General features: G+C 39.7%; 1 protein-coding gene across 3 annotated transcripts in view; it reads left to right on the top strand.

Annotated features, from left to right (window-relative positions):
• The window catches only part of cntn3a.1 (contactin 3a, tandem duplicate 1), a 101,270-nt gene that overhangs the window by 36,088 nt on the left and 40,058 nt on the right, over window positions 1-25,124 (top strand). For all 3 annotated transcript variants that reach the window (XM_068328472.1, XM_068328482.1, XM_068328463.1), the window contains exons 6-9: window positions 16,007-16,210; window positions 16,916-17,018; window positions 17,313-17,497; window positions 24,842-24,981. In XM_068328472.1, coding sequence (XP_068184573.1) covers window positions 16,007-16,210; window positions 16,916-17,018; window positions 17,313-17,497; window positions 24,842-24,981 — 632 coding nt within the window. The remainder of the gene's footprint in view (window positions 1-16,006; window positions 16,211-16,915; window positions 17,019-17,312; window positions 17,498-24,841; window positions 24,982-25,124) is intronic.

Raw genomic sequence — 25,124 nt, 5'->3', positions numbered from 1 at the left:
TTCACTCATGTATTCATTTTCTTCCGCTGTACCCGACACAGCGGTTCACGGGGAGCTGGAGCCTATCCAAACTAGCATAGGGCGTGAGACGGGGGACACTCTGGACAAGACGCCAGTGCGCCAGGAAACAACACACAAAGACAGACAAACATGCACACACACACTCATTCCTCTGGGCAATTTGGGACCGGGCAATTAACCTGATGCTTTTTGGAGGTGGGAGGAAGACCGAGAACCCGGGGAGAACCCACGCAGACACGGGTAGAACATGCAAACTCTGCACAGAGCAGGACTTGAACCCGGAAACGCCTTGTTGTGCAGTGACAGCGCTACCCACTGCGCCACCGTGCCCCCCAGTACCAATACATTTGTTTTCATATGTTTGGTATGAAGTCTTAAATAAATAGGACTGCCCTTAATTGAATTTATTTATCGTTAATCATTAATGGAGTGAGTTTTTTTTGTTTGTTTGTTTTTCTTTTTGTTTGGTTATTTTTGCTAAAGGACACTCAGGCCTCTCAGCCTCATTTTCAGTTGGGGCAACAATAAACTTTGACATCCAAACTGAAGAGGCATGTCTGTAGATGGAGCCCTGCCAAGCTGAGTAATAGAGCATTGCTCTGAAGGCGTTTTGCTCATCATCAGCCCTTTGTGTCATTGGGAGTCAAAATCCAATATTATTAGCTCCTTTAATATACGGGCCTAGAGATTGTAGTTTCCTCTCCTGACTAGGTTGATGATGAATTTGCACTGGCTGAGAATCAGGATGTCTTGTATCATAGTCCACAAATCAGGAGTGGGAGGGAGTGTCTCTAAAGAAAACTTTTTAAAAACAGTTTTCACCAGTTGTGCTACTCACTTCTGTTTTAAAATAATTAAGCTATGTATTTTTACATAATTTGGTGGTGGTTTGCAAGGCAGTGGTGTTGAAAGTAAATTATGGCTAAAAATGGAGTCAGATTGTAACATATGGATTGTTGTTATTACAAGTTATTATTATTTTATTTCTAAAGTATTCCTGAAGGCTAATGCTGAGCAATTGTTCAATAGAATTATGCATGAACCTTTGCTCAAAGTTTAACTTTATTTTGTCCTTTATTTGAAAGGCAGTCCTATTGATTTATCTCAGAAGTCCTTTTCCCAGAAAATTTGTTTGCAGGAAGTAGAACATATTTGTCACAAACAAGCTCAAAATACAGGACCCAAGTTCAGACAAAAAAAGAGGCAGGAAAAAGTTGAATCAGCTAAAGAAAAAGGCACGAAGAAAGCAGACACCAAAGTCCAAATTCAGAAGTCCAATAAACTCAAAAGGCAAAATTCATAAATTGAGCAAAGTCGAAAAAATGAAGGAAAGTAAATCTCAATTAAAAATTCTGGGAGGAGACACAGGAAAATGCAAGGGGAAAAACACTACAACCTGGGGACAGACAGATGAATTGACAGTTGGCACAAAGAGTCACAGTGACTAAAAACACAGAGATGAAACAACAACGGACAGGTGGCACAGGGAGGAGCAGACAACTGGAGCCAGATGGAAACAATCGGACACTTATGGTAGAGCCAAAAATCAAAACAGAAACACAAAAGACATGAACACCAATACAGGAAGCATAAGACATGACAAAAGGATTTCAGTATAAAATTAAAATGGGAAATAAACACCCATGACCATGACAATAATGTTATCAAGAATTGAAAGCTTTTCAGGTGTGACTGCAAATATAAAAGAATGACTTTTTTGTTCAAAATGAAAAAGAGATGTTACTTCTTAACATTCTGATGATAACTCAAAATCTTAAAATAATTTTCTCAATTCTGCTTTTCTGCATTTTAACAATTGCAAGAAAACTAGTAAAATTCATTATTAATCCAGCAGTTTTGGAGAGTGAAGTTTGGTTTGCTGTAGGTCAGGAAGGAGTAGAGGCTCTCTAGTTATTTTTTTTTCCCATTCCCTGCAGTCTACATGTCAAAATGTCAGAGTGTAAGGTGTATCTGTCAAATCCAGAAAAAGAATGTGGCCCATGAGGACAATAAGGTATTTTAAAAACTTTCACTTGTTAATGCACAACAGTTGAATTCAGTATAATTGTCATGAACAGGATATGCATCATTACCTCCACCAAAGTAGAGGTGCTTTTACTTGTTTAGGTTGTTTGGATGTTGGTTGTGTGGTTAGTTGTTCGTTGATTTGTATGCTTTGTTTATTTTTTTGTGTGTTTGACTGATTTCCTGGCTTGCTTGTTAGTTGTCTGGCTGGTTGGCTGATTTGTTGATTGGTTGGTTGGTTGGTTGGATGGTTGGTTGGTTGGTTGGTTGTTGACCAACAACAGGAGCCAGACAAAGTAGTGGCTCTTGCATCTTAATATTTATTTTTTCCTTACCTTGAAATTAACCATAAGACCATGAGCAAAGCAAAGCAGACATGAAGAGAAATGTACAAAACACTGTGTGAATCCAATAAGGCCAGCCACCATATCATTAGATAATCAAAGAAGCATCATGCAGGTCAGACACTGTCAAGCTGTGCTCCTGGGTCAGAAAGTGATGAGATAGCAATCCGACATGAAAACAACTTTGCAAACATTTTGCAGATCCAATTATAGAAAGAGAATCGCATTTTCAGAACACAGTATTGTGGAGGTATGGTTCATATGTCATTATAGCAAGAAAAGAACCATTTCTTCTTCTAAAGTTGGGGGGGACTCGTTAAATGTTTGAGTAAGACACCCAAGGTCAGGTTATGAATTTACATAACCTTCAACTTTATTGTAACAAGTCAGCACAGGTCATCATCTACTTAAAAGAGTTCTAGTCTCCTATTTGAGTGAGAAGTTATTTAATATTTTTAACTGCATTTACTAGTTTTGACATAACTTGAGAGGTATTGAAGGCAACGAGTTGTCCTTTTTAATTGTCATGAGTTTCTGTCATTGCTTCAACTAAAATCTAATACCATGATAATACTTCCACTAGGCTAGATTTGGTCAATGATTTTGACTTACTGTACATGTGCATACTATAATTAACACTAATCGACATTTTGTTGGGAGGTAAATGTATCACCTGTCCAACAATATATCTTTCAACCTTACAATTAAATTTCCTCTGAACACTGTAATGCACCAATATCATAATGCAAACAGTTAAGCAACAATTAAGTTGTATTTATTTAGAAATTTTAGAAAACATGAAATAGCCACAAACCCCTTAAATAATCTAAAATATATCTCATTCAAAATGACATGTATGCCTGTACTGTAAAGCACAATACACACTCAACCTGGCAAGTGTTAATAGAAACTAAATATTAATTGCACCCCTTGTGCTTGTCTGATGTGAATGTTGGGAGTCATAGAGTCTGTGGTTGAGCCGAGTACTCATTGCAGACAAGTATCCGGTACGGATAACGCATTTTATACGAGTGCGATACGAGTAAAACTCGTCAAAACTTGTGCTCGTAAAATCCTCAGAACTGACTGTCGTCCCTCTCAGTGATTGGCCAGTCACACACAGCGCCCGCCCCCCCTACATAGACCGATTGACTGATCTCTCTGTCCGTGGCCTCGCTGTAGCTCACGTTGATTTCCTTAGGTTTTCTTCGGCTTGCCTCTATTTCAGTCTATTTAAGGTTACTTTGCGAACTTGTTTCTTGTTTTGTTTTGTTGCACATACGTGGTGTATTTAACCAGACAGAGCTGAAAACTGCTCGTGTTGCATCGGTCACCGCCTCTGTCTGTCTGTCCGTCCGGTCGGCCGGCCGGCCGGCCGGTCGGTAGCCTGGTAGCGATGTTCTAGACTCATTACCTGGTGCGAGGTGTCCAAATGCCAGCAGACACTCCAGCCAGCCCAAAAAAATAAAACAACAGCATTGTCAGAAATGTTGGGCTGTGGATACAGTGCCAAAACAGTCGCTAAAAATATTTTCAAAGATATGGGCACAGCAAGCTAAATTAAATAGCTTATTTGTGAGGAAACAGCATTGATTTATTCAAGATGGTGTCCCATATGCAAAATTCTGTCGTGTTCCTTTGTATAAACTTGATGAACTGTCTGTTGTGAAGGCAATCCTGCAGTCACCAGGCTAATGCTCAGAAATTGGAAGAGGAAGATTACATTCTTTATGTGACTGAATTGACAGGGAGCGTGGCGCTCACTCGACAACCTTCAGGGTTAGGCAGCATTTTGGCATTGAGCACAGAAATGAGACATTGATGGACTTCTTGTAGAGATTTCATATGCAAAATCCTTTTGTGCAATTTATACATATTACACAAATAAGGCATGAGTACTTTTTGCAAGCCTGTCAGACAAAGGATATATTCAATCAATTACCATTCATTTATTCCCTCGAAAATGTATTCATGTAGAAATTTAGATCTATTAGTGCTGAGTTTGCTGAAGTTCATATCATTTAAATAAAGCATTTGTGGCTATGTACTCTATGTTGCAATGTTGAATGTTGTGTGTGATTGTTGCACCAATACTGTATATAGCTTATATCACACATCATTTGGACAAGTCTGAGAATGGATAAGTTAAACATGAGCGGTACAGAATGAAGTCCAAATTTCATTTTATTTTTTATTATTATTATTTGAGGACATTTTTGTATATAGAAATATAAGCCCAAAGGAGGTTTTCACCTTTGAGATCTTTTTATATTGTCATTTTAAACTTTCAAGGAGTTCTGCAGCTGCTCAATCCTGAAAATGACCGGTAGCGTTAAACGACTTTGTCTGGAGGTCACAAGGCTCATAATATGAGCATAACGACTGCATTTTAAATTTGGAAACACGTCTCATAATGAATCACAATTAATAGCACTAAGTAGCAGGTGTTTCAAAAGGTGTGATTAAATTTAAACTCCTTTGAAACTCAAGTCCAGGAATCATATTGATACAATTGTTTTAATATTGTTATAGAGAATGCATTGTTTTAATTTTATTTGAACAGTGATGTGATTCCAGGTCACCATTAATGTTAGATTTTAAAGTAGAACACAACTCCCATTTGAATACTAGTCATGACTAAGGCTTTAACAATACCTGTATTACTGCATAATCTGTGTCTTTTTTGCTGCAGAAAAATGCTAACGAGTGCTAAAGGTTAGCTGTATGTCTAGAGGAATCTAAGTTTAGGTCAGCTCATTTATAAATGAGCTGACCTAAACTTAGACTTTACCTTCATCCAGTCACTGCATGTATCTCGCAGCATTCTTCGTGGAGAAAATCCCAGGAGTTCCATAAATTAGTAGCTATGGAGGGGGATTGAGGCAAGAGATATAGCACAAATGAGCAAAAGTCAGTGGGATCAACAATCAATGGATGTCAGTTGCCATAAGTTCTCAAAGAAAAATATTTAGATTTGAGCATCTCATGCTCAATTTTGCCGTGATCCTGCTAGCGTTTAAGATATTTGAGGTTATAGCTTTCGATTTTGGATATTTGATGTTGTCACAATTCATGCATGTTTATGCATGCCAGTATGTTTGTTTGATAAATAATTAGTTATATGATGTCTGGGCTTTGATGTTTCTGTGCTCAAGGAAATGTTAATAGACTTATTCAGTCGGCAATTCTGTTCAATAATTCATGTTCATCTTGTCTGCTGTCATTTGTTACCAAAATGTGACTCTTTTATTTTAGACTGCAAACTCCCCTTGGACTTTTCTCAAACATGACATTGATCATTTGGGACTTGAGTTCTGGAGGGGTTGTTATCAGTAACCAACACCATTGCACCTGGCCCATATCTGTCACATCTGGTCTGATACAAGGCCGTGCCGCCTCAAAAAGGAATGATAAATGCATTCAACTAAACAGTTTATGATCTTGTACAATACTTTTCTTATTTGGGCATCTTACCTTTTAATTCCATTGAGTAACATAACCTTTTCATTTATTCTCATTGTTGCAAATGAAGTTAGTGATTCATCTTAGTAAATGGATTTAAATGTATGATTATGCAAAACAGTTAAAATTCAGTGCCAGTTCATTATTAAATTAATACAGTTATCTTCTGAGTTACTACAGACGGAAACTAACATATGTTGTCCATTCATTAGAAAAATTGTGAGTTAAGCCTGGGTCTAGCATCCAGGAAGACAGTTAACTACATAATGTATGACTTGCCTATAAAGAGGATGAAAGGTATGGTCCACCGCGAGGTAATGTCTGATGGTCACTGTCACGCCTTGTCTGCCTGTCAGACAGTGCAATGGGACCGACCGACATACACGCTGCAGATCACTGATCTCCATCCCCCCACAACAGAATGAAATCAATAATGTGAGAGTACTTAAGATATCCAAAAGCACAACAAGGATTTGTTCTCAAGGACAGAATCCAGTTTGTTAAAAATAAGGGAGCAAAGAAGGCTTGAAGGAGGAAACACATCCAAATAGTTCACCCATCTTCCCAAACATCATCCCTCTGTCAGATCACAGCGTGTGTCCAGTTCATGGCTTCAAATCTTTGTTTGCATTAACAACAGATAAAAAGATCCTGTTTCTTTTCCATCCTTAGTTCTTTTCAACAGAAGATTAGTACAGCTTTCTTGTTGTTTTTTTTCTCAAGAGATACTTTTTAAAACTTTGCCCAAAAAATGTTTTTTTTAAAGATTCCACTAGAATTTGTAAAGAGGTTGAAAAGCTATATAGACTGAATGCAATAAATATTCATTCACTTTCTCAACCCATTTCATCATCTTGCATAGGTTGTGGCGAGCTGGGGCCTATCCCAGCTTGTCTTAGGGCATGAGGTGGGGAAACTCCGGGCGCGATGCCAGTGCACCATGGAGCTTCACAGAGACACACAAACACGCACTCATTCCTATGGTGAATTTGGGACCGGCAAATTAACCTGTTTTTGGAGGTCGGAGGAAGCCGGAGAACTTGGAGAGAACCCACGCAGATATGGGGAGAACATGCAAACCTCGCACAGAGCGGGACTCGAACCCGGAACCGCTTTGTTGTTGTTGACAACAACGCTACCCACTGTGCCACTGTGCCTCAAGCAGTAAATTTTATGTAAATTTATGTAAATACAAAATATATTTTAAAATTTTATGAGTAAAGTCAATCCCTCAGCAGGAGCAAGCATTGACAACAAACCGTCAGATGGCAGAAACAAAAAAACAGACATCTGTTGGGTGAAAGTCATATTAGCTTCAGGTTAAACATGCAGTTCAAATAATTAAAGAATGACTTGTGGTCCAAGAGGGATACAGTAGAGGATCAAATGTTGCTCTGACAAGTTTCAAGATTAATAATAAATGAAACCGTTCCCCTAATAGAAAAATTAAAATAACAATGAGTCAAAAGTTAAAAATTCAAGATTTTGAACTTTTGAACAGTCTGTCATACTTTGGTTGTGTGCAGATGATAATTAATTGCTAGCCTTGGTAAAAGATCAATCAAAGTGAAAGAGATTGCTCATGCTGTAAGAAAATAGTGACGCAGTTTTAAGTGACTTGTGTTATACCATGTTGAGTGCTTACATTTATTAATACATCCTCTTCATTACTTCTTTGTGAGGGATCATAGCTGCTTTCTGGAGACGTAGTTCAGTGTTCAGGATGATCCATTTTCTGACAGTATTTTCAGCCACTGTGATCATAAATTATGACACCTGATTGAGATACTGAGATGCAGTTTGTGATTAATCACCTCCAATTTTCAAACGTCTTCGGTGAAAGACTGGCCTTAACAAATTTGCTAATACAACCGTGTTCACCACTTAGGTTAGTTAAGTTCAGTTAAACATGTACAGTACCTTCATCTCCTTGATTCTTCTTTAAAGCAATGAGAGGGCTTCAGCTAACTCTTGATCTATGCTCATTGTCTGTAAGCAAAGGGGAGAAAAAGTGCTTAACCTTTCTCAGAATAAAAGGTGGTGTCGTAAATAGTTGAAAAAACTGCTCAGTTTATGATCATGGAGTAAAAATATGAAAAAATCAGAAAAATTTTACATTTGAGAAGCTGTAAAGTTTTAGAGTAACATTGTGAGATGTTAATAATACCTCCAAAAGTTGTGTGAAAGAATTTAACAAAAAGAGAGAGGAACTGTCTATACAGTTTTGCTTCCTGTCTTATTTTTAATGCATCAATTTGCTAAGTAGTTATGTGTATTTAAAAATGTAGTTCAGCATAAGATGATCAAGATTAATCAAGATTTTTTCGCTGACTACTCTCTCAAACAGTTCACAAGGACTGAAAAGTAAATTGAAAAAGACTGAAATGCCCATTGAAATTAATATTCATCAGAAATGTCTAACAAATACATGGATATCCTGAGACAAACTGCATGCTCTATTATATTTATATCACAGTGACTGCATTGTTGTACATCTCATAGAAAATCTAGAGTTCCTCAGTGCTGGAAAAGTGAGAAACAAGCTCTAATAAATGGTGACAGGACATTATTCACGATCAGAGCAATACAGCTTTAGACAAGGATGTGCCTCATCTCCCCTTTAAAGGATTTCAATAATCCATGCATGATTCAGGAAGCCATTATTTCATTTTAACGATGCCTCAAATCCCCCAGGACAGCTGTAGGAATTATTTTGGTGCAGTCAGGATGTTGTAAAACTGTATGGCACTTTGAAGAAATGCTTAAAGAATGACCAAAATATTGATAAACATGCAAGAGGAATTCCGCTGTGTTGTCCCACTACATTCTACAGTATTTACTTTGGATCTCTACCATCTCCACCATATTTTGCTCCAAGAGCTTCTGAATGACCTAATGCATCTGACCTCCTTTCACTAATGGAAATAGGCCTTTTAGATTTACTCAAGGCTGAAATCACCTCTTCCCTCTACACAGAGCATCTAGCCCAAAACCAAGGCTGCTCTGTGGCACTCACATTGCTAGCAGGGACATCTCTCATGTTCGTGACCAAAGCCATTTTATAAAATAAACTAAGTCTCTGTTATGAATGCAGATGTATAAGCCACGCTAAAGGCTGTTACAGTCTAAAGAAGAAATCTGTGATTAGAAACGCCAACTTAAGTTGTGCATAAATTTCTTTTTCATATAATACACACTTGGAAAATAATATTCTGTATTCAGTATGTCCTTGACTTGTCATGTTTGATTCCTCTTTTCGTCTCTCAGATCATTAAGGTGAAATTGGTATTGCCTGTTCATTATACAAGAGCTAAATGGAACCACAATGAAAATCTGCCACTCACTGTCTGTAATGATTGCATTATTCCATTACCATCCATCCAAAGAAGGCTCTCAAGCCAAGTCATCATACACAACCATATGTGCTTTCCACCTCTTATTTCCTGCTTTCTGTTTCTTGCCATAAATCTTTAACCAGCCAATTAGTAACCTTATTTGTTGCTGTTCCTGTTTGTCATGCCCTGAAACATTGAAATATGCCATTTCAAAAACATAAATTAAATATGGATGGAGCTGTCAGGAGAGGAGCTGTGATATTTAGGGGAGAGGATGTTACAGATTTCTCTTTGAGGATCAAGAGGATTAAGCCAAGAAACATTAGAAAGATTTTTTTGTTGTTGTTTAGATGCTTTTACCCGTGGGCAGAGATGGCTGAGCTGTTTTCCCATGCTTCCAATATATTTACTTAGATAAGCTAACTGTTCCTTCTCTGTAGATTTGTTGTTGCTGAGTAGATGTATATACAGTATGATCAATACCACAATTGACAATCTTTCCTAAGTCTTGCATTAATGCATGCATTTACTGTTAAAAAAAAAAAAAAAAGCCAAACCATTCATTTAATATCTAAGAAAATCTGTTACTACATACTTTAACAAACAATTAAAACCAAAGATATGGTTAGATTTTATATGCACAGATGGTATTTGTAACCAAAATTGCTAAAACCCAGGGGGAAGTACTTTGTATTTAGGCAAGGGCTTATGGCAGAGACAAGAAATTAAGTGACTGCTACCAATAATTCAATATCAAACACAACTATAAATACAATACTAACTTAACTAAGCTAACCAAGTAGATCTGTATGAACTGCAAACAGAAACAAGTGTTTCTGAAAAAAGCAAGCAGTTTGGCTAGGTTCCATAAGTATGTATTCTTATGTATTACATGTTCCAAACATTTGCTCAGTGGCCCTACCACTGAGCCGCTGTCGCCCCAAAGTCTTGTCCTGCCGATCAGAGATCTGCAGTTCGATTCCCGCTCCTACCTACCATCCTTGGAGTGTGAACTGACAGTGGGAGGTGTCAGCTCACCTCCCGGTCACTACCAAGGCGCCCTTGATCAAGGTGTTGTCCCTCTTACAAGCTGCTCAATTGGGCACACCACAAAGTCGCTGCCCATCACTCTGTCTCCCTCTATAATTTACTAACTGCATGCTTATGGGCCCCTGGTGTGTTGTGTGTTTGTGTGTTTGTTCAGGGGCCTGTACACAATATTGCATTGTATGCAAGTCTAACACATGTATACCTTGTGGCAAGTTTAGAAAGTTGGCAGGGTATGATGATTGAAGCATTCACTGGTGGCAGGTTAGATGTTTGTCAGGATTTTTTCAGGACACAAACAAGTGAGAAACCAACCAACCAACAGAGCGACCAAGAAAACAAGGTCCAAGGATAGATTCCATCTCATTTCAGCTGAATGGTCTAAATGAAAAATCCCTGAACTACTTTCTTTGTTGAGTTAGCTGCTAATGACAACTATTTGCTTTTTGGGATGTGTTGTCAAAATGTCAGATATTTTCTACCTTTTTATATTCATTCAAACAAACATACAAATTGGCTCATTATTACCTCCAATGCCATCTCACAGCTGAAGAAACATCATGCCCCATTGCACCTTCATTGTATTTCTAGAGAATATTGAGATGCACATTACTTCCTTGAAAAGGCTGTTAATATTGTGCTAATATATCCAGTCACAACCCAACATAAAGGTGAAAGTTACTAGCTAATCTAAGCACAGTAGGGACGTACTTGTGGAAACACCCAGTACAGAGGACCCTTTGCAAATTGCCAGTTAGCTGTGGCTTGGATATTCATACAGTAATATTATCACAGTGAAAAATGAGAAACACTGCTGTTAGTGGCACAAAATAGAGACACATGTGAAAACTCAAGTTCCAGTTTCATGGCATGTTTCATGAGGTGATCATAAGGTCAGATTTTTCCTCTTTCAATCCAACCAATATAAAACAATGTAGTCAGAGACTCCAACATCCCGCGACTTACAGGGTACCCTGAAAGTAGCACCTCACTAGTGCATAGCTTTGACCTGTCAGCGTAGGTCAAAGCTATGCACTAGCTTTGACCATAGATCAAAGATAGTGCATAGGTAGATCAAAACTAGTTCTTTGATCTTACACTGGCTTTTTCCTTCATCTTTCTATCTTATCCGGTTCCTGAGTGTACAAAAGTTGAAATCTGACCTTGAAGCGGGATGTAAAAAGCTTACTGTCATCTGTACTTGATAGAAAGGAATATCCTTACATGTACTTTTGTAAGTTCACAAAATTCTGTGTTGTGTTGTGATTTGCAAGACTTGCAGTAATATGCCATTGCCCACACATTCACTTGCCCCCCAAAGAGCACAAGTAAAGAATACTGAGTCAGTAGATGATTGTCCAACTGAAGTCTTGATTATTCTCTGTACTACGCCGAGTCATTGCCGAGACAAGTTTTTTTCCAACGGTCGAGATTACTTTTGGGACAGGGATGCAATATGGTCCAGAGCAATCTATTCTTGCGTCAATATGTCAAAACAGCATCATTCCTTTTTATAATGCTGCTGATTGTTACTGCAAAGCCTCTCTGGATGTTCTCCATTTGGTTGTTCGCACTGGGAATCTGCCCCAGAAGCTTGTTATCATAGATGATGAATATAGACCCTGAAGTTCCTGAATAGCATGATGTCTTTACATTGGTTTAGTGGTAATAAATCCCAAGAACAGGTATGAAAGACAGAGGTACAACATACAAAACAATAATTGCAAAGTTAAATTTTTTTGATTATTATGACACCATGGTTACATATTTTAAAATGTACAAAAATACTATTATTAATTGTAAGCAGTGTAACAATCTCTTCAAACTTTGATAGAAACTGCCACAAGTAGCTTTTTTATTCAGTTTATTATTTTCTTTCCAGACATGTTATTACAGCAGACTTCACTTTCATCAGTTTTGGAACATCAACAGCAACATTTGAAAAGAAAAAAAAGCGGGTAGAAGCCATTGGCTTATAACATTCTCATCCCCTGAATCAACAACATATCTCTCATTGCAACACATTATCAACCAAATTCATACATTGAATGTCACATTTAGATTATTATCATAACATCTTGCATGTTTTGACTACTAATCTAATTATCATTCACCCTCTCGGTTGCTACCCTAAGGACACAGTAATATTTTTTCACAGGCATGACACTTGTAATTTAATAAGCCTAGACTCCTGACTTCGTTGTCCAGTTTGTTCCAAAGTTTGACACCAGTGAAAGATAATGAAAATGTTAGTGTAATTCTGGCTTTCTTCTGTAAAAATGCTGAGTTTCCTCTCAGTTGATATCTGGATTCATTAATCTGAATTTGTGCCAGTATATTTAGTGGTAAATAATTATTGGCTGCTTTATACATGAGTTGAGCAGTTTTATAGCTTATGATGTCATGTGTTTTCAGTAGTTTAGATTCAATGAAAAATTGATTTGTATGAGCTATATAATGTTCATTGTGAGTAATTCTTATGGCTCTTTTTGGGTCAAAAATAGAGGCTGTAAACCACTTTTATATGTGTTTCCCCACACCTCAACTCAGTAGTTCAGACAGGGCAGAACTAATGCACAATAAATGATATAAAGTGTCTTGTGATTTCATAGTTTTTGAGTTTTCCACACTACGGACACACTTCTAGCTAACTTCTTTGGCTAATGTCTTACAAGAGGTTTCCAATTTAGCATCTCCTCAATGATCATTCCTAGCATTTTGTATTCTGCAACCCGCTCAATATTTATCTCATTCACCTTGATATTAATGTTGTGTTTGCAGCTTTTTTTTCCCCAAATAACATATATTTAGGCTTTTTTAGATTCAAGGATAATTTGTTTATATCAATCCATAATTGCAGCTTGGCCAATTCCTCACTTACTGTCGGGGGTAATTTATGCATGTCATCTCCTTTGCATAGGATGGTTGTATCATCCACAAAAAGTATCATTTTTAGGACATTTGAAACCTTACGTAAATCATTCGTGTAAAGTATAAACAATTTTTTGCGCAACCTTTTTTGCGCCACAGACCGGTTTCATGTAAGACAATATTTTCACGGACCGGCCTTCATTTGCTTGATAACTGTTTATGACACCAGGACGGCTGTAGTCTAATAATAGATCACCTGCAGTGGTTTTATGTAAAATGCAGATGTCAACAGACAATAAACAACCCTTTTTTTCATAAATTGATAATCAACATCTCTGTAAACAAAATAATTGTAAGAAATAATTATATTAAAAACTCCTTTTTAACTGAATGCACTGATGAGCTTTATTTTGAAACAAAGCGACTTACAATCAGTGTATTCAACGTAGGAGAAATACTGATCATTTCAAATAAAAGGGTCTCTCTTCTTTTCCTTTCGGCTTTTCCCTTCAGGGGTCACCACAGCGAATCAGTCGCCTAACCCTGTCTCCTGCATCCTCTTCTCTCAAACCAACTACCTTCATGTCCTCTTTCACTACATCCATAAACCTCCACTTTGGTCTTCCTCTAGGCCTCCTGCCTGGAAGTTCAAAGCTCAGCATCCTTCTACCAATATATTCACTATTTCTCCTCTGGACATGTCAAAACCATCTCAGTTTGGCCTCTCTGACTTTATCTCCAAAATCTCTCTTTCCAATAAAAGGGTTAACAAGTCAATCAAATAATAATTACAATAATGAGAATTAGCGGTTGGGGACCGCTTATCTAGGGGTAACTGGAGACAGTGACACCTGAAGTGTGTTCAGGATGTCTGTTCTACTCCGCAGTTTGGTTTTCTTTACGGTCACTACAGAAAATCTCGCTTCACAAAGACAAGAGGTTGGAAATGGAAGCAGGGTTTTTGATACTTTTTGGGCGATCTCAGGATAATCTTCCTTGACTTTAATCCAGAACACTGGCGCAGTTGTGGGCGCTTAATGTAGGGGTAGCGGCTGGTAACCTGTCACATGACCGAGACCTGCCAAGCGGGACAGACGCACGCATTAGTATGTGCGTCATTCCAAACAGATGTCACTTTTCAAAATAAAACATTTTTAGAATGGTATTCAATAAAAAAAAAAAAAAAGTAAAATTTTCTGTTTCGCCCAGTACCTAATGTCCCGCTATCCGGTACCAGGTCCTGACCCGGTAGTTGGGGACCACTGATATAGACGGATGTAACAGAGAATCGGGTAATTTTTCAAAATAAAAAATCTTTCTGACTCCGAAATAAATGAAACGGATGTATTTTTTTTTCTCTGTGTGTCCCAGTACCAAATGACCCGCGGACCAGTACCGGTCCACAGCCAGGGGGTTGGGGACCACTGATCTATGACATCAGTGATGACTTCTACTGTTTCGTTTAGCGCTGATCCTTCCTGAAGCCGTACTGGCTACAGTCAAGGAAATTATGCTTTGTTATGAATTTATCCAGTCTGTTATTGAAAAGGTTCTCTAGAATTTTTGATAACTGTGGTAGTATTGAAAGAGGTCTATAATTTGTGAATTCCCACCCATCCCCATTCTTATATGTTTGAACCACTTTGGCAATCTTCATTCTGTTAGGAAACACCCCAGTTTGAAATGACAAATTACATATGTGTGTGAGAGGTAACGGGATTCCATCCAGTATGTCCTTGATTAGTTTCATATCGAATCCATTCACATCAGTAGTTTTTGTTATGCATTGGTTGATCAGGTGTGTTATCTCTGTGTCCTTTACTGGCACCAGGAACATCGAGTTAGGGTTTCTTCCTCCATTGTTATCAAAAAAATCACAGTGCAAGTATGAGACAGGAATGTTTTGCCAGCTCAGGCCCGGCACACACAAAGAATTTGTTAAATTTATCAGCAACTTCATCCATGTCCTTTAATTTCATATTTTTAATGTTAAAGTATTCTGGATAGGATAGTTTGGTCTTATTTTGCTTTATAACATTATTCACTGTTGTTACCACCTGGCGCAGGGTTGGCAACAAAAGGGAGGCCACCCACAGATATAACAGTCAAAGTTAGTTTTATTTAACTAAAAGTGGATTGGGATATGCTGCTTCTGGTGAAGGAAAGAAGATGAAATGTGAGACTGGCTGGAGTGACTCGGATGATTTGCTAGATGCTAAACATAGTTGGGAGGAATTTTATTCCCCTTCAAAGTTATCACAGCAACAAATTTTCCCTCCATTGCACTGATCACTCATGCAATCTTGATCATTACTGCAGTGGATTAGCCATCTAATGTTGTGTTGTATTTGTTATGCATTATTATGCTGGAGTTCTCTGGTTCTACATCCTTTGCTGCATAAATGTAGTCGTCCTGTTTAAAAGAATGTGTAGGTCACATTTTTTGCGTAGCTGTCAATATGAATATGGACATATCCTTACATTACTAAGTGATGTCATTAGAGAAGATAGGGCTTAAATACTTTGCTTCATCCTGTCTGACAGTGATGATTGTGACCTGGCCACTCCTCCTGTTTTAACCAAGCTATATGTCAAGCTGGCAAAAGTTACTCTTGTGGATATAAATTCAATTGCTCATCCTCTCAGTATTATCACTCCAGCACCCTGTGAAACTTATTTATCCAACAGTGAACAAGAGTAATTGTACTTCAATTATAAACTGGGTTTTAATCATTAAAAGTTGGCAATCATTCCAATCGACTAATTGCTTTATCCCTGAAGGCGCCTGCTCTCACTGAAGTGATGAGACTGCTGATGAAGCACAGAAAGCGTGTACATGGTTATGGATGCTTTATGAAATATGTTTTGGAATTTACCCTACTCCTCTTGCTTTGTTCACAGACCTTACCTTCACATGGATCTTTAATGCCCACCCAACATTTGTAATCCAGGACACCAGGCGGTTTGTGTCCCAGAAGACAGGCAACCTCTACATTGCCAAAGTGGAACCATCAGATGTTGGCAACTACACTTGTGTAGTTACAAACACAGTCACCAAAAGCAGTGTTCAGGGACCACCAACTCCTCTCGTGTTGCGTGTTGATGGTATGACAGTTTTGTCCTTATGTGGTGTAAAAAGTAAAGGCAGAGTAATTAATTATTTTTCTTTTAAAAATAAAGTTTGAGTCACTGAAACTCTTTTGTAGTTAAGATGCAGTGAAGCATAATTAGCTATAGCCTGGTATTTTAATTTAATCAGCAATAGCATTTTTAAAGCCTTGGCTTGATTTGTATAAATGTTGCTGTTGTATGATGAGTGTGTTCGTTCATTATATGATTCATGGAGACATATGGTCTGCTCAAGTTAAACATACACTGTGTGTGATTCTGCTTCTCACTTTTTTCTTGTGAATCTTTTGGTTAAGAATATCCATCCAATATTGTTATTGTTTTTTTTAAGTTCTTGAGAAACACGTTGGGAGTATCACAGCACAACACAGAACTCCATCATTTCAGGCAACTTACTTTCGATTCAACTGATGCTGAAGTAAGATAGGTTTGTAATTATGGGTAGTAGATGTGAGATGATATGCAAGACATCCGACCCTGAACATGTCTTGATTCACATTTTGACCTGATAGTGGTCAGAAAAACCACAAATTCACATCAGTGGTATAGTGTCTTTTAGCTAACACAGTCATGACCTGCACTTTGTTTTGAATTTGCTGCGACTTGATATTTCAAACCCTGATCAGAAAAAAAATCCCCATGTGTGGCATCATCTCTATATTCCTTTCTTGCTAACTTCAGGTGTGATGGGCCAATATGAGCCAAAGATCGAAGTGCAATTTCCTGAAGTCGTCCCTGTAGCACGGAGCACAACTGTCAAACTGGAGTGTTTCGCACTTGGAAAGTATGTCCCTTTGTGTTTTGATAAACCACCGTTAAATCTACACCATTGGTTGTTCACTGTTACAGTCAGACCTGCATGGTGATGTGGGAGACCCCTGCATGGTGATTTCATGTTATTGACGCCTTTCTGTCTCCCTGTCCTGACACGTAGAATAACCAGAGAGGCCACAGACTCATGAATCATTGGTTTGCCTTTGTTCTTTTTTGTTCTGACCAAGCTGAGTACCTAGATTAATGATTTTGAGCAATGCATTTTGTTTGCGATCTTGCCATGTTTTATGTTTAATTTCTTTAGCCCAGTGCCAACTATCAGCTGGAGAAGAGTGGATGGAGCCTCTTTTGGACGGAAAACAGACATAAACAAAGCCAGTGGAGTTTTAGAGATCCCGTACTTCCAGCAGGAGGATGCTGGGATATATGAGTGTGTGGCTGAAAACAGTAGAGGAAGAAACTCAGTTAAAGGAAAGCTGTCTTTCTATGGTGAGTTGAAGGATGTTTTACATTGTTTTTTGGGGACATAGAATGATCTCTCAGTCTAACACAACACAATCATCAATAACTGCAGCTTTGTTGTAAGTCTCACACAGGTTTAATTTGTTGCCATGCAATCTGTAGCTTTGACTAGAAGCCATATATAAATGCATCATATAGTGGAATGTGGTAATAAATTAACCTATTACCAGTAGTTCATTTCTGACAAGCTCTTTATTGGGGCACTAGTTAACGTAAGGCAGTAGCACAAAGATTTATACCGCCTTTCAGGGGGAGGTGATTTTTCTCTCACCAACACTGGACTTATGGGCCACATTCTGAGAAAGCTTTTAATGACCTCCTTTGAAGGATTTTTATGGTTTTCCACCCTCCATTATTTTGCGGTTTATGCACTGATGATGACTGCCCACAAGGTGCTAGGGGGATGAACTTAGCTAAAATCGTCAAATCTAGATATTTCTTTCCTGAGAAGGAAATTCCTTCGATATGATAATATAACTTTTTGTAGCACTTACAGCCAAGATGAAATGTTCACAGTACTTTAAAGAGAAGTGCCAGTTCATTGAGCTGTTTAGTATCACAGCGCTGTCCCATGACAAATCAAAGGACCTAGAACAAATGAAAACAGCATTACTATATTAGGGATATTTTGTAAGTGAGGTCCAAACTTTTCTTATCTTAGCTGTCACTGTCTTTGCACTATATTGAATTGCCTCTGCATATTTTCCCTGCTGTAGTTGTGTGGATGTCATGTTTCTCCTGGTAAGATTTAAGTCATATCTCAAAGGCCCACTGACTGGCCAGTTGCCAGGTGATAAAAATCTGTAATTTCATTTTAAACTGCCATAGACTGGAGTTTTTTTGGACATCCATCAATTCTATAGTAGAGTAGGAGAATCAATATCCGGATGTTTGTGACACCCAACAAATGCAAGCACTGAGACAATAAGGGGAGGCCTCTCTTTTGATTTTCCACTTATTTGTCCTTCTGTATTTCCAGGGGATTTATGAAATTAGATCACAATTTAGCAGTTGACTGCATTTTGGGTCATCAAGTTGACTCTTACCTATCTCTTATGTGTGATTTGTGTTTTTGCTTACGCAGCATCATTTGATATGTTTGTATGCAGTGATTTTAATTCAGTATTCATGAATATATTGATTATGCTGTGTTTTCTGAGAGAGGGAAAAGAAAGGCAGCTGTTTTTTGATTACTGTTTTCATGTCGGACCCCTTCTTGTAAGCTTTTAAATATTATTTGAATGGGTCTTCTTACCAAGTAAAATGAACTTCAATGAGTGCATGCGGCACTGTTACTGAAGATAAGAAAGAAGAACATACAAAGAAGAACGACTGCCTTCAAACACCTCCTGTTCCTTTTGAAACAGTTGTTTTTATGCTTCTTGACATCTTTTCTCCCACCTAATGTGTTTGTGATTTTGACTGCTAATTTGTTAGGGCTGCTGTTTCTAAACAGTGATGGTTTCAGACAGTCATCTTCCCCCCAAACAAATTTTAATACATTTCTAGAGTCCATAGAGCAAATCATGATGGATTTTTCACACCTGGCATTCATAAACAATCCTAGTTGAGATTGCAAGTGGTACTTGTATTTGTTTTTGCCGTATTAAAAAGTCCTTGACACTGAACATACTGCAGATACACTTCCAGCTATAACTACTCTCACCTCCCTTGAGAGCTGTAATATAAAGGTCCTTTTCAATTGATAGCATTTAATTACATTATTACTGCTATCACATTATCAAAGTAACACAGGAAGGCAGGCAGACGGATGGACTCAACTACCTTGTTTCCCTTGACCCTGGAAGGACATCTTGTATTTATGTGGATGAATCACAAGGGCTATAAATCTTGCCGAACTGTCGCTAGAGATAAATTGCCAGTCATTTATGTACATCAGGATCATCGTCATAAATATAGAGTCATTTTCTGATATTTTGAAAGGCAAAAAGAGAATATAATATGTATTATTAATGGCATTTCTAAAAAAGAATGACAGTCTTGCTATTCTAGGAGTAGTAGGAATGTAGAAGTCCAGCAAACAAGATTATTCTGATATTATATTACTTCAAGGTAGTTGTAGCAAATACACACACACACACACACACACACACACACGCAGACACACACACACACACACACAGAAGCGGGAAGCCGTGGAAATTCCATGATAAAACAATAATATCAGACTTCATACCAAACATATGAAAAGAATAGATACCTTGTTCTATGGAGCTAACACTACACTGCTAACGTGGAGAGCTCCAGCTAAACCAATAGCCAACTGATGCTAGCCGAGCTTTTACTGCAATACAACGTGATACATGGTGATGTCATATATGCTAGCACATATTCCTTCTAGATTACTTTATTACCTGAACAGTAATTTCTGCATTTTACATGAATAAATGATGGATGAATAAATAAATAAATATATGAACTTTATGATGCATAAAGAAAGAAACAGACGAACAAATATCCAACTATCAAGTATGCTTATCTGTGCGTCTTCAACGTGGAGCTATTATATGTCAGAAAATAGCCGGTTTTAACTCTGTCCATTCTGTGTGTACATGTAGAAACGGGTCACACACCCTAATGTCACAGCGGTTTTCGTGGCAGGGAGACGACCCCGGATAGAAAAAGTTTCGGTTACAGCATCCACATGACAACGCATACCTGCCGTTTCCAAAAAAACTTAGATAAAGCAGACCAGCGTTTTCAAAAAATTCCACCTTGGCCAGCGTTTTCAAAAAGTTGCTTTTTCGTCCCGGATATGTGCATTGTCGTGTGGATGAAAGGCAGAACCGCAACAAAAAGCCTCACTGCCCGATGCCTTACATCATATTATATTGTTCACGTGATTCCTTCTGGCAGATGCACCGTGATCGGTTGGGTGCATGACAGTGTGAGACCTTTCAAGTGAGCTTATTCAATATATAGGTGGGGATAGATACAGTATATATATATATATATATATATATATATATATATATATATATATATATATATCCCTGATTGGGTACCAAGCCCCAAGAGACATACACAGCCTCAATACAAGAGCTGCTGACCTGCGAAGGAAGATCGTGACCCAAATGGAAACCTGGAGCCTCCGACAAATACCGAAGCTAAGTTGTCAAGTACCTTCAGAAGATCTACTAGAAGATGTGAATGCTGCAATAAGAACCATCCCCACAGGGAACATAACTGAGACCAACAAGCTGATCCACAGTACAGCAACAGTAATCCTCGAGATGCTGGGATACAAGATCAACACAGGGCATAACAAACAATACCCTCCATGGAAGAGACGGTTAGAGGCCAAGATAAAGGCGACACGGAGAGAAGTCAGCCAGCTAGCCGAGCTACAGAAGGGGAACATGGTGAATAAAGGGGCACCCAGGAAATACAGCAAGCTCTCCATACCTGAAGCACTCGAAACTGCCAAACAGAGACTAACAGCTCTGGCTACCCGACTGAAGCGATACACCAAGGAGATTGAGGCCAGGAGAATAAACAAGACCTTCTCCACTCAACCAGCAAAGGTGTACTCTCAGTGGCAGGGAAATAGCATCCGGCCAGACCCACCAAGAGCTGAGGTGGAGAAATACTGGAAGGGCATATGGGAAAGAGAAGCATCACACAACACCGATGCCCAGTGGCTAGTGGACCTGAGGACTGACCACAGCTGCCTCTCAGAACAAGAACCAGTAACCATCTCAATGGCAGACATCCAAGAAAGAGCGTCAAAGATGAAGAGTTGGTCAGCACCGGGCCCGGATATGATCCATACATACTGGCTAAAGAAGCTGACAACACTCCATGAGCATCTAGCAGCACAAATGAACCAGCTCCTAAGGGATGAGATGCACCCAGAATGGTTAACTGAAGGCAGGACAGTCCTGATCATGAAAGACCCACAGAAGGAATCTACCCCATCCAACTACCAGCCAATAAGCTGTCTCAATACAACATGGAAGCTCCTGTCAGGCCTCATGGCGGCTAAGATGAGTAGGCACATGGATCAATATATGAGCGGGGCACAGAAAGGAGTTGGTAGTAACACCAGAGGAGCCAAGCACCAGCTACTGGTGGACAGAGCAGTACACAGAGACTGTAAGAATAGGCAGACCAACTTGTGCACCGCCTGGATAGATTACCAGAAAGCCTACGTTTCAATGCCACACACGTGGATACTGGAATGTCTGGAACTGTATAAGATCAACAGGACACTAAGAGCCTTCATTAAGAACTTAATGGGGAAGTGGAAGACAACCCTGGAGACTAACTCCAAGCCAATTGCCCAAGTTAACATCAAGTGCGGCATATACCAAGGGGATGCACTATCACCGCTGCTGTTCTGCATAGGCCTGAACCCCCTCAGTCACATCATCACAAAGAGTGGCTACGGGTACTGATTCCAAAGTGGGACAACAATCAGCCATCTCCACTACATGGATGACATCAAGCTGTATGCCAGGAATGAGCAAGAAATTGACTCACTGATCCACACCACCAGGATCTAAAGCGACGACATAGGGATGTCATTCAGATTAGACAAATGTGGCCGGATGGTATCAAGAAGAGGCACGATGATCAGAACTGAAGGGGTTGACTTACCAGGGGGCAGGATAGAAGACATCAAGGACAGCTACAAATACCTTGGAATCCCACAGGCTAATGGCAATCATGAGGAGGCCGCAAGGAAGTCATCCACAGCCAAATACCTCCAGAGAGTAAGGCAAGTCCTGAGAAGTCAGCTGAATGGCAAGAACAAGGTCCGAGCCATCAACATGTATGCATTGCCTGTCATCAGATACCCCGCTGGGATCATAAGCTGGCCAAAGGAGGAGATAGAAGCCACAGACATCAAGACGAGAAAGCTCCTCACCATGCATGGAGGGTTTCACCCCAAGTCCAGTATCCTGAGGCTGTACACTAAGCGGAAAGAGGGAGGCTGAGGACTAGTTAGCATCAGGGCCACTGTCCAGGATGAGACATCAAAAATCCAAGAGTACATCAGGAAGATGGCCCCAAGAGATGAACTGCTCAGTGAATGCCTTAGACAGCAGAAACCTGAGGAGGAAGAGGAGGAGGAGGAGACGACATGAAGGGACAAGCCCCTACACGGCATGTACCACCGTCAGATAGAGGAAGTGGCTGATATCAAGAAGACCTACCGATGGCTGAATAAAGCTGGACTGACAGACAGCACAGAGGCACTGATCATGGCAGCACAAGAACAGGCCCTAAGTACAAGAGCAATAGAGGCCAATATCTACCACAGTAGATCTGACCCAAGGTGCAGGCTATGTAAAGAAGCCCCAGAGTCAGTCCAGCATGTGGTAGCAGGGTGTAAGATGCTCGCCAGCTCAGCATACATGGAAAGGCACAACCAAGTAGCTGTGATAGTGTACAGGAACATCTGTACTCAGTATGGACTAGAAGTACACAAATCCCAATGGGACATACCACCGAAGGTGGTTGAGAATGACAAGGCTACGATCCTGTGGGACTTCAGCTTTCAGACCGACAAACAGCTGCTGGCTAACAAACCGGATATAGTGGTGATGGACAAAGAGCAGAGGAGAGCAGTGGTGATAGACGTGGCGATTCCAGCTGACGCCAACATCAGGAAGAAGGAACACGAAAAGACTGAGAAGTATCAAGGGTTGAAAGAACAGCTGGAACAGATGTGGAAGGTCAAGGTTAATGCGGTCCCCATGGTAGTAGGAGCACTTGGGGCAGTGACCCCCAAACTGGAAGAGTGGCTCCAGCAGATTCCTGGAACAACATCTGACGCCTCAGTCCAGAAGAGCGCAGTCCTAGGAACAGCTAAGATACTGCGCAGAACCTTCAGACTCCCAGGCCTCTGGTAGAGGACCCAAGCTTGAGGATGACACACAGATACCACCCCACAAGGGTGAGAGAAGGTGCTGGAAGCATTCCTCAGAGAGTTTGGTCCATATTGACATGATGGCATCACACAGTTGGCGCAGATTTGTCGGCTGCACATCCATGATGCGAATCTCCCGTTCCACCACATCCCAAAGATGCTCTATTGGATTGAGATCTGGAGACTGTGGGGGCCATTTGAGTACAGTAAACTCATTGTCATGTTCAAGAAACCTGTCTGAGATGATTCCAGCTTTATGACATGGTGCATTATCCTGCTGAAAGTAGCCATGAGAAGTTGGATACATTGTGGTCATAAAGGGATGGACATGGTCAGCAACAATACTCAGGTAGGCTGTGGCGTTGCAACGATGCTCAATTGGTACCAAGGGGCCCAAAGAGTGCCAAGAAAATATTCCCCACACCATTACACCACCACTAGCCTGAGCCGTTGATACAAGGCAGGATGGATCCATGCTTTCATGTTGTTGACGCCAATTTCTGACCCAACCATCCGAATGTCGCAGCAGAAATCGAGACTCATCAGACCAGGCAACGTTTTTCCAATCTTCTTTTGTCCAATTTCGATGGGCTTGTGCCAATTGTAGCCTCAGTTTCCTGTTCTTAACTGAAAGGAGTGGCACCCGGTGTGGTCTTCTGCTATTGTAGCCCATCTGCCTCAAAGTTCGATGTACTGTGCATTCAGAGATTCTCTTCTGCTTTCCTTGGTTGTAACGGGTGGTTATTTGAGTCACTGTTGCCTTTCTATCAGCTCGAACCAGTCTGGCCATTCTCCTCTGACCTCTGGCATCAACAAGACATTTCCGCCCGCAGAACTACTGCTCACTGGATATTTTTTCTTTTTCGGACCATTCTCTGTAAACCCTAGAGATGGTTGTGCATGAAAATCCCAGCAGATCAGCAGTTTCTGAAATTCTCAGACCAGCCCTTCTGGCACCAACAACCATGCCATGTTCAAAGTCACTCAAATCACCTTTCTTCCCCATACTGATGCTCGGTTTGAACTACAGGAGATTGTCTTGACCATGTCTACATGCCTAAATGCACTGAGTTGCCACCATGTGATTGGCTGATTAGAAATGAAGTGTTAATGAGCAGTTGGACAGGTGTACCTAATAAAGTGGCTGGTGAGTGTATATATTTATACTGTATATATACAGTATATATATATTTATTTATTTTTTAATTTATTTGTTTTTCAGGTAGAGGGTAATGTTAATGGAAGTCGATTTATGATTTGTGGTCTTTCATGCCTCCTTAATGAAGTAATTGCTGGCTTGGCTGGTTCATTGATTTATTGTTAAACTGCAGTTTATTGTGAAACTGCTGGCAATGCTCAAGTGTTTTTGGAGAATCAAAGAGTTCATTAATAGGTTGTGGTTTGTGACCTTGCAGCTGCACCTCACTTGACTGAGAAGCCTAAGGACATTCAGAAGATCATTGATGACACTCTAGTATGGGAATGCAAAGCAAGTGCAAAGCCCAAACCCTCGTATCGCTGGTTGAAGAACGGAGAGCCTCTGGACCACATGGAGGTAAGTTTTGTTTGTTACTTAATGACACTGAGCAAAATTGTTCGTTATTTTATCCTGCAGCACCATAGGACAAAACTAGAACAAAAATATGACTACACAATCAGTCTAAAGTTTCTATTGATTGTTTGGTTGGGTAATCAATT

The sequence above is a fragment of the Antennarius striatus genome, chromosome 2 (assembly GCF_040054535.1).
Source record: "Antennarius striatus isolate MH-2024 chromosome 2, ASM4005453v1, whole genome shotgun sequence".
Taxonomy (NCBI): domain Eukaryota; kingdom Metazoa; phylum Chordata; class Actinopteri; order Lophiiformes; family Antennariidae; genus Antennarius; species Antennarius striatus.
This window is presented reverse-complemented; position numbering and strand designations above follow the sequence as displayed.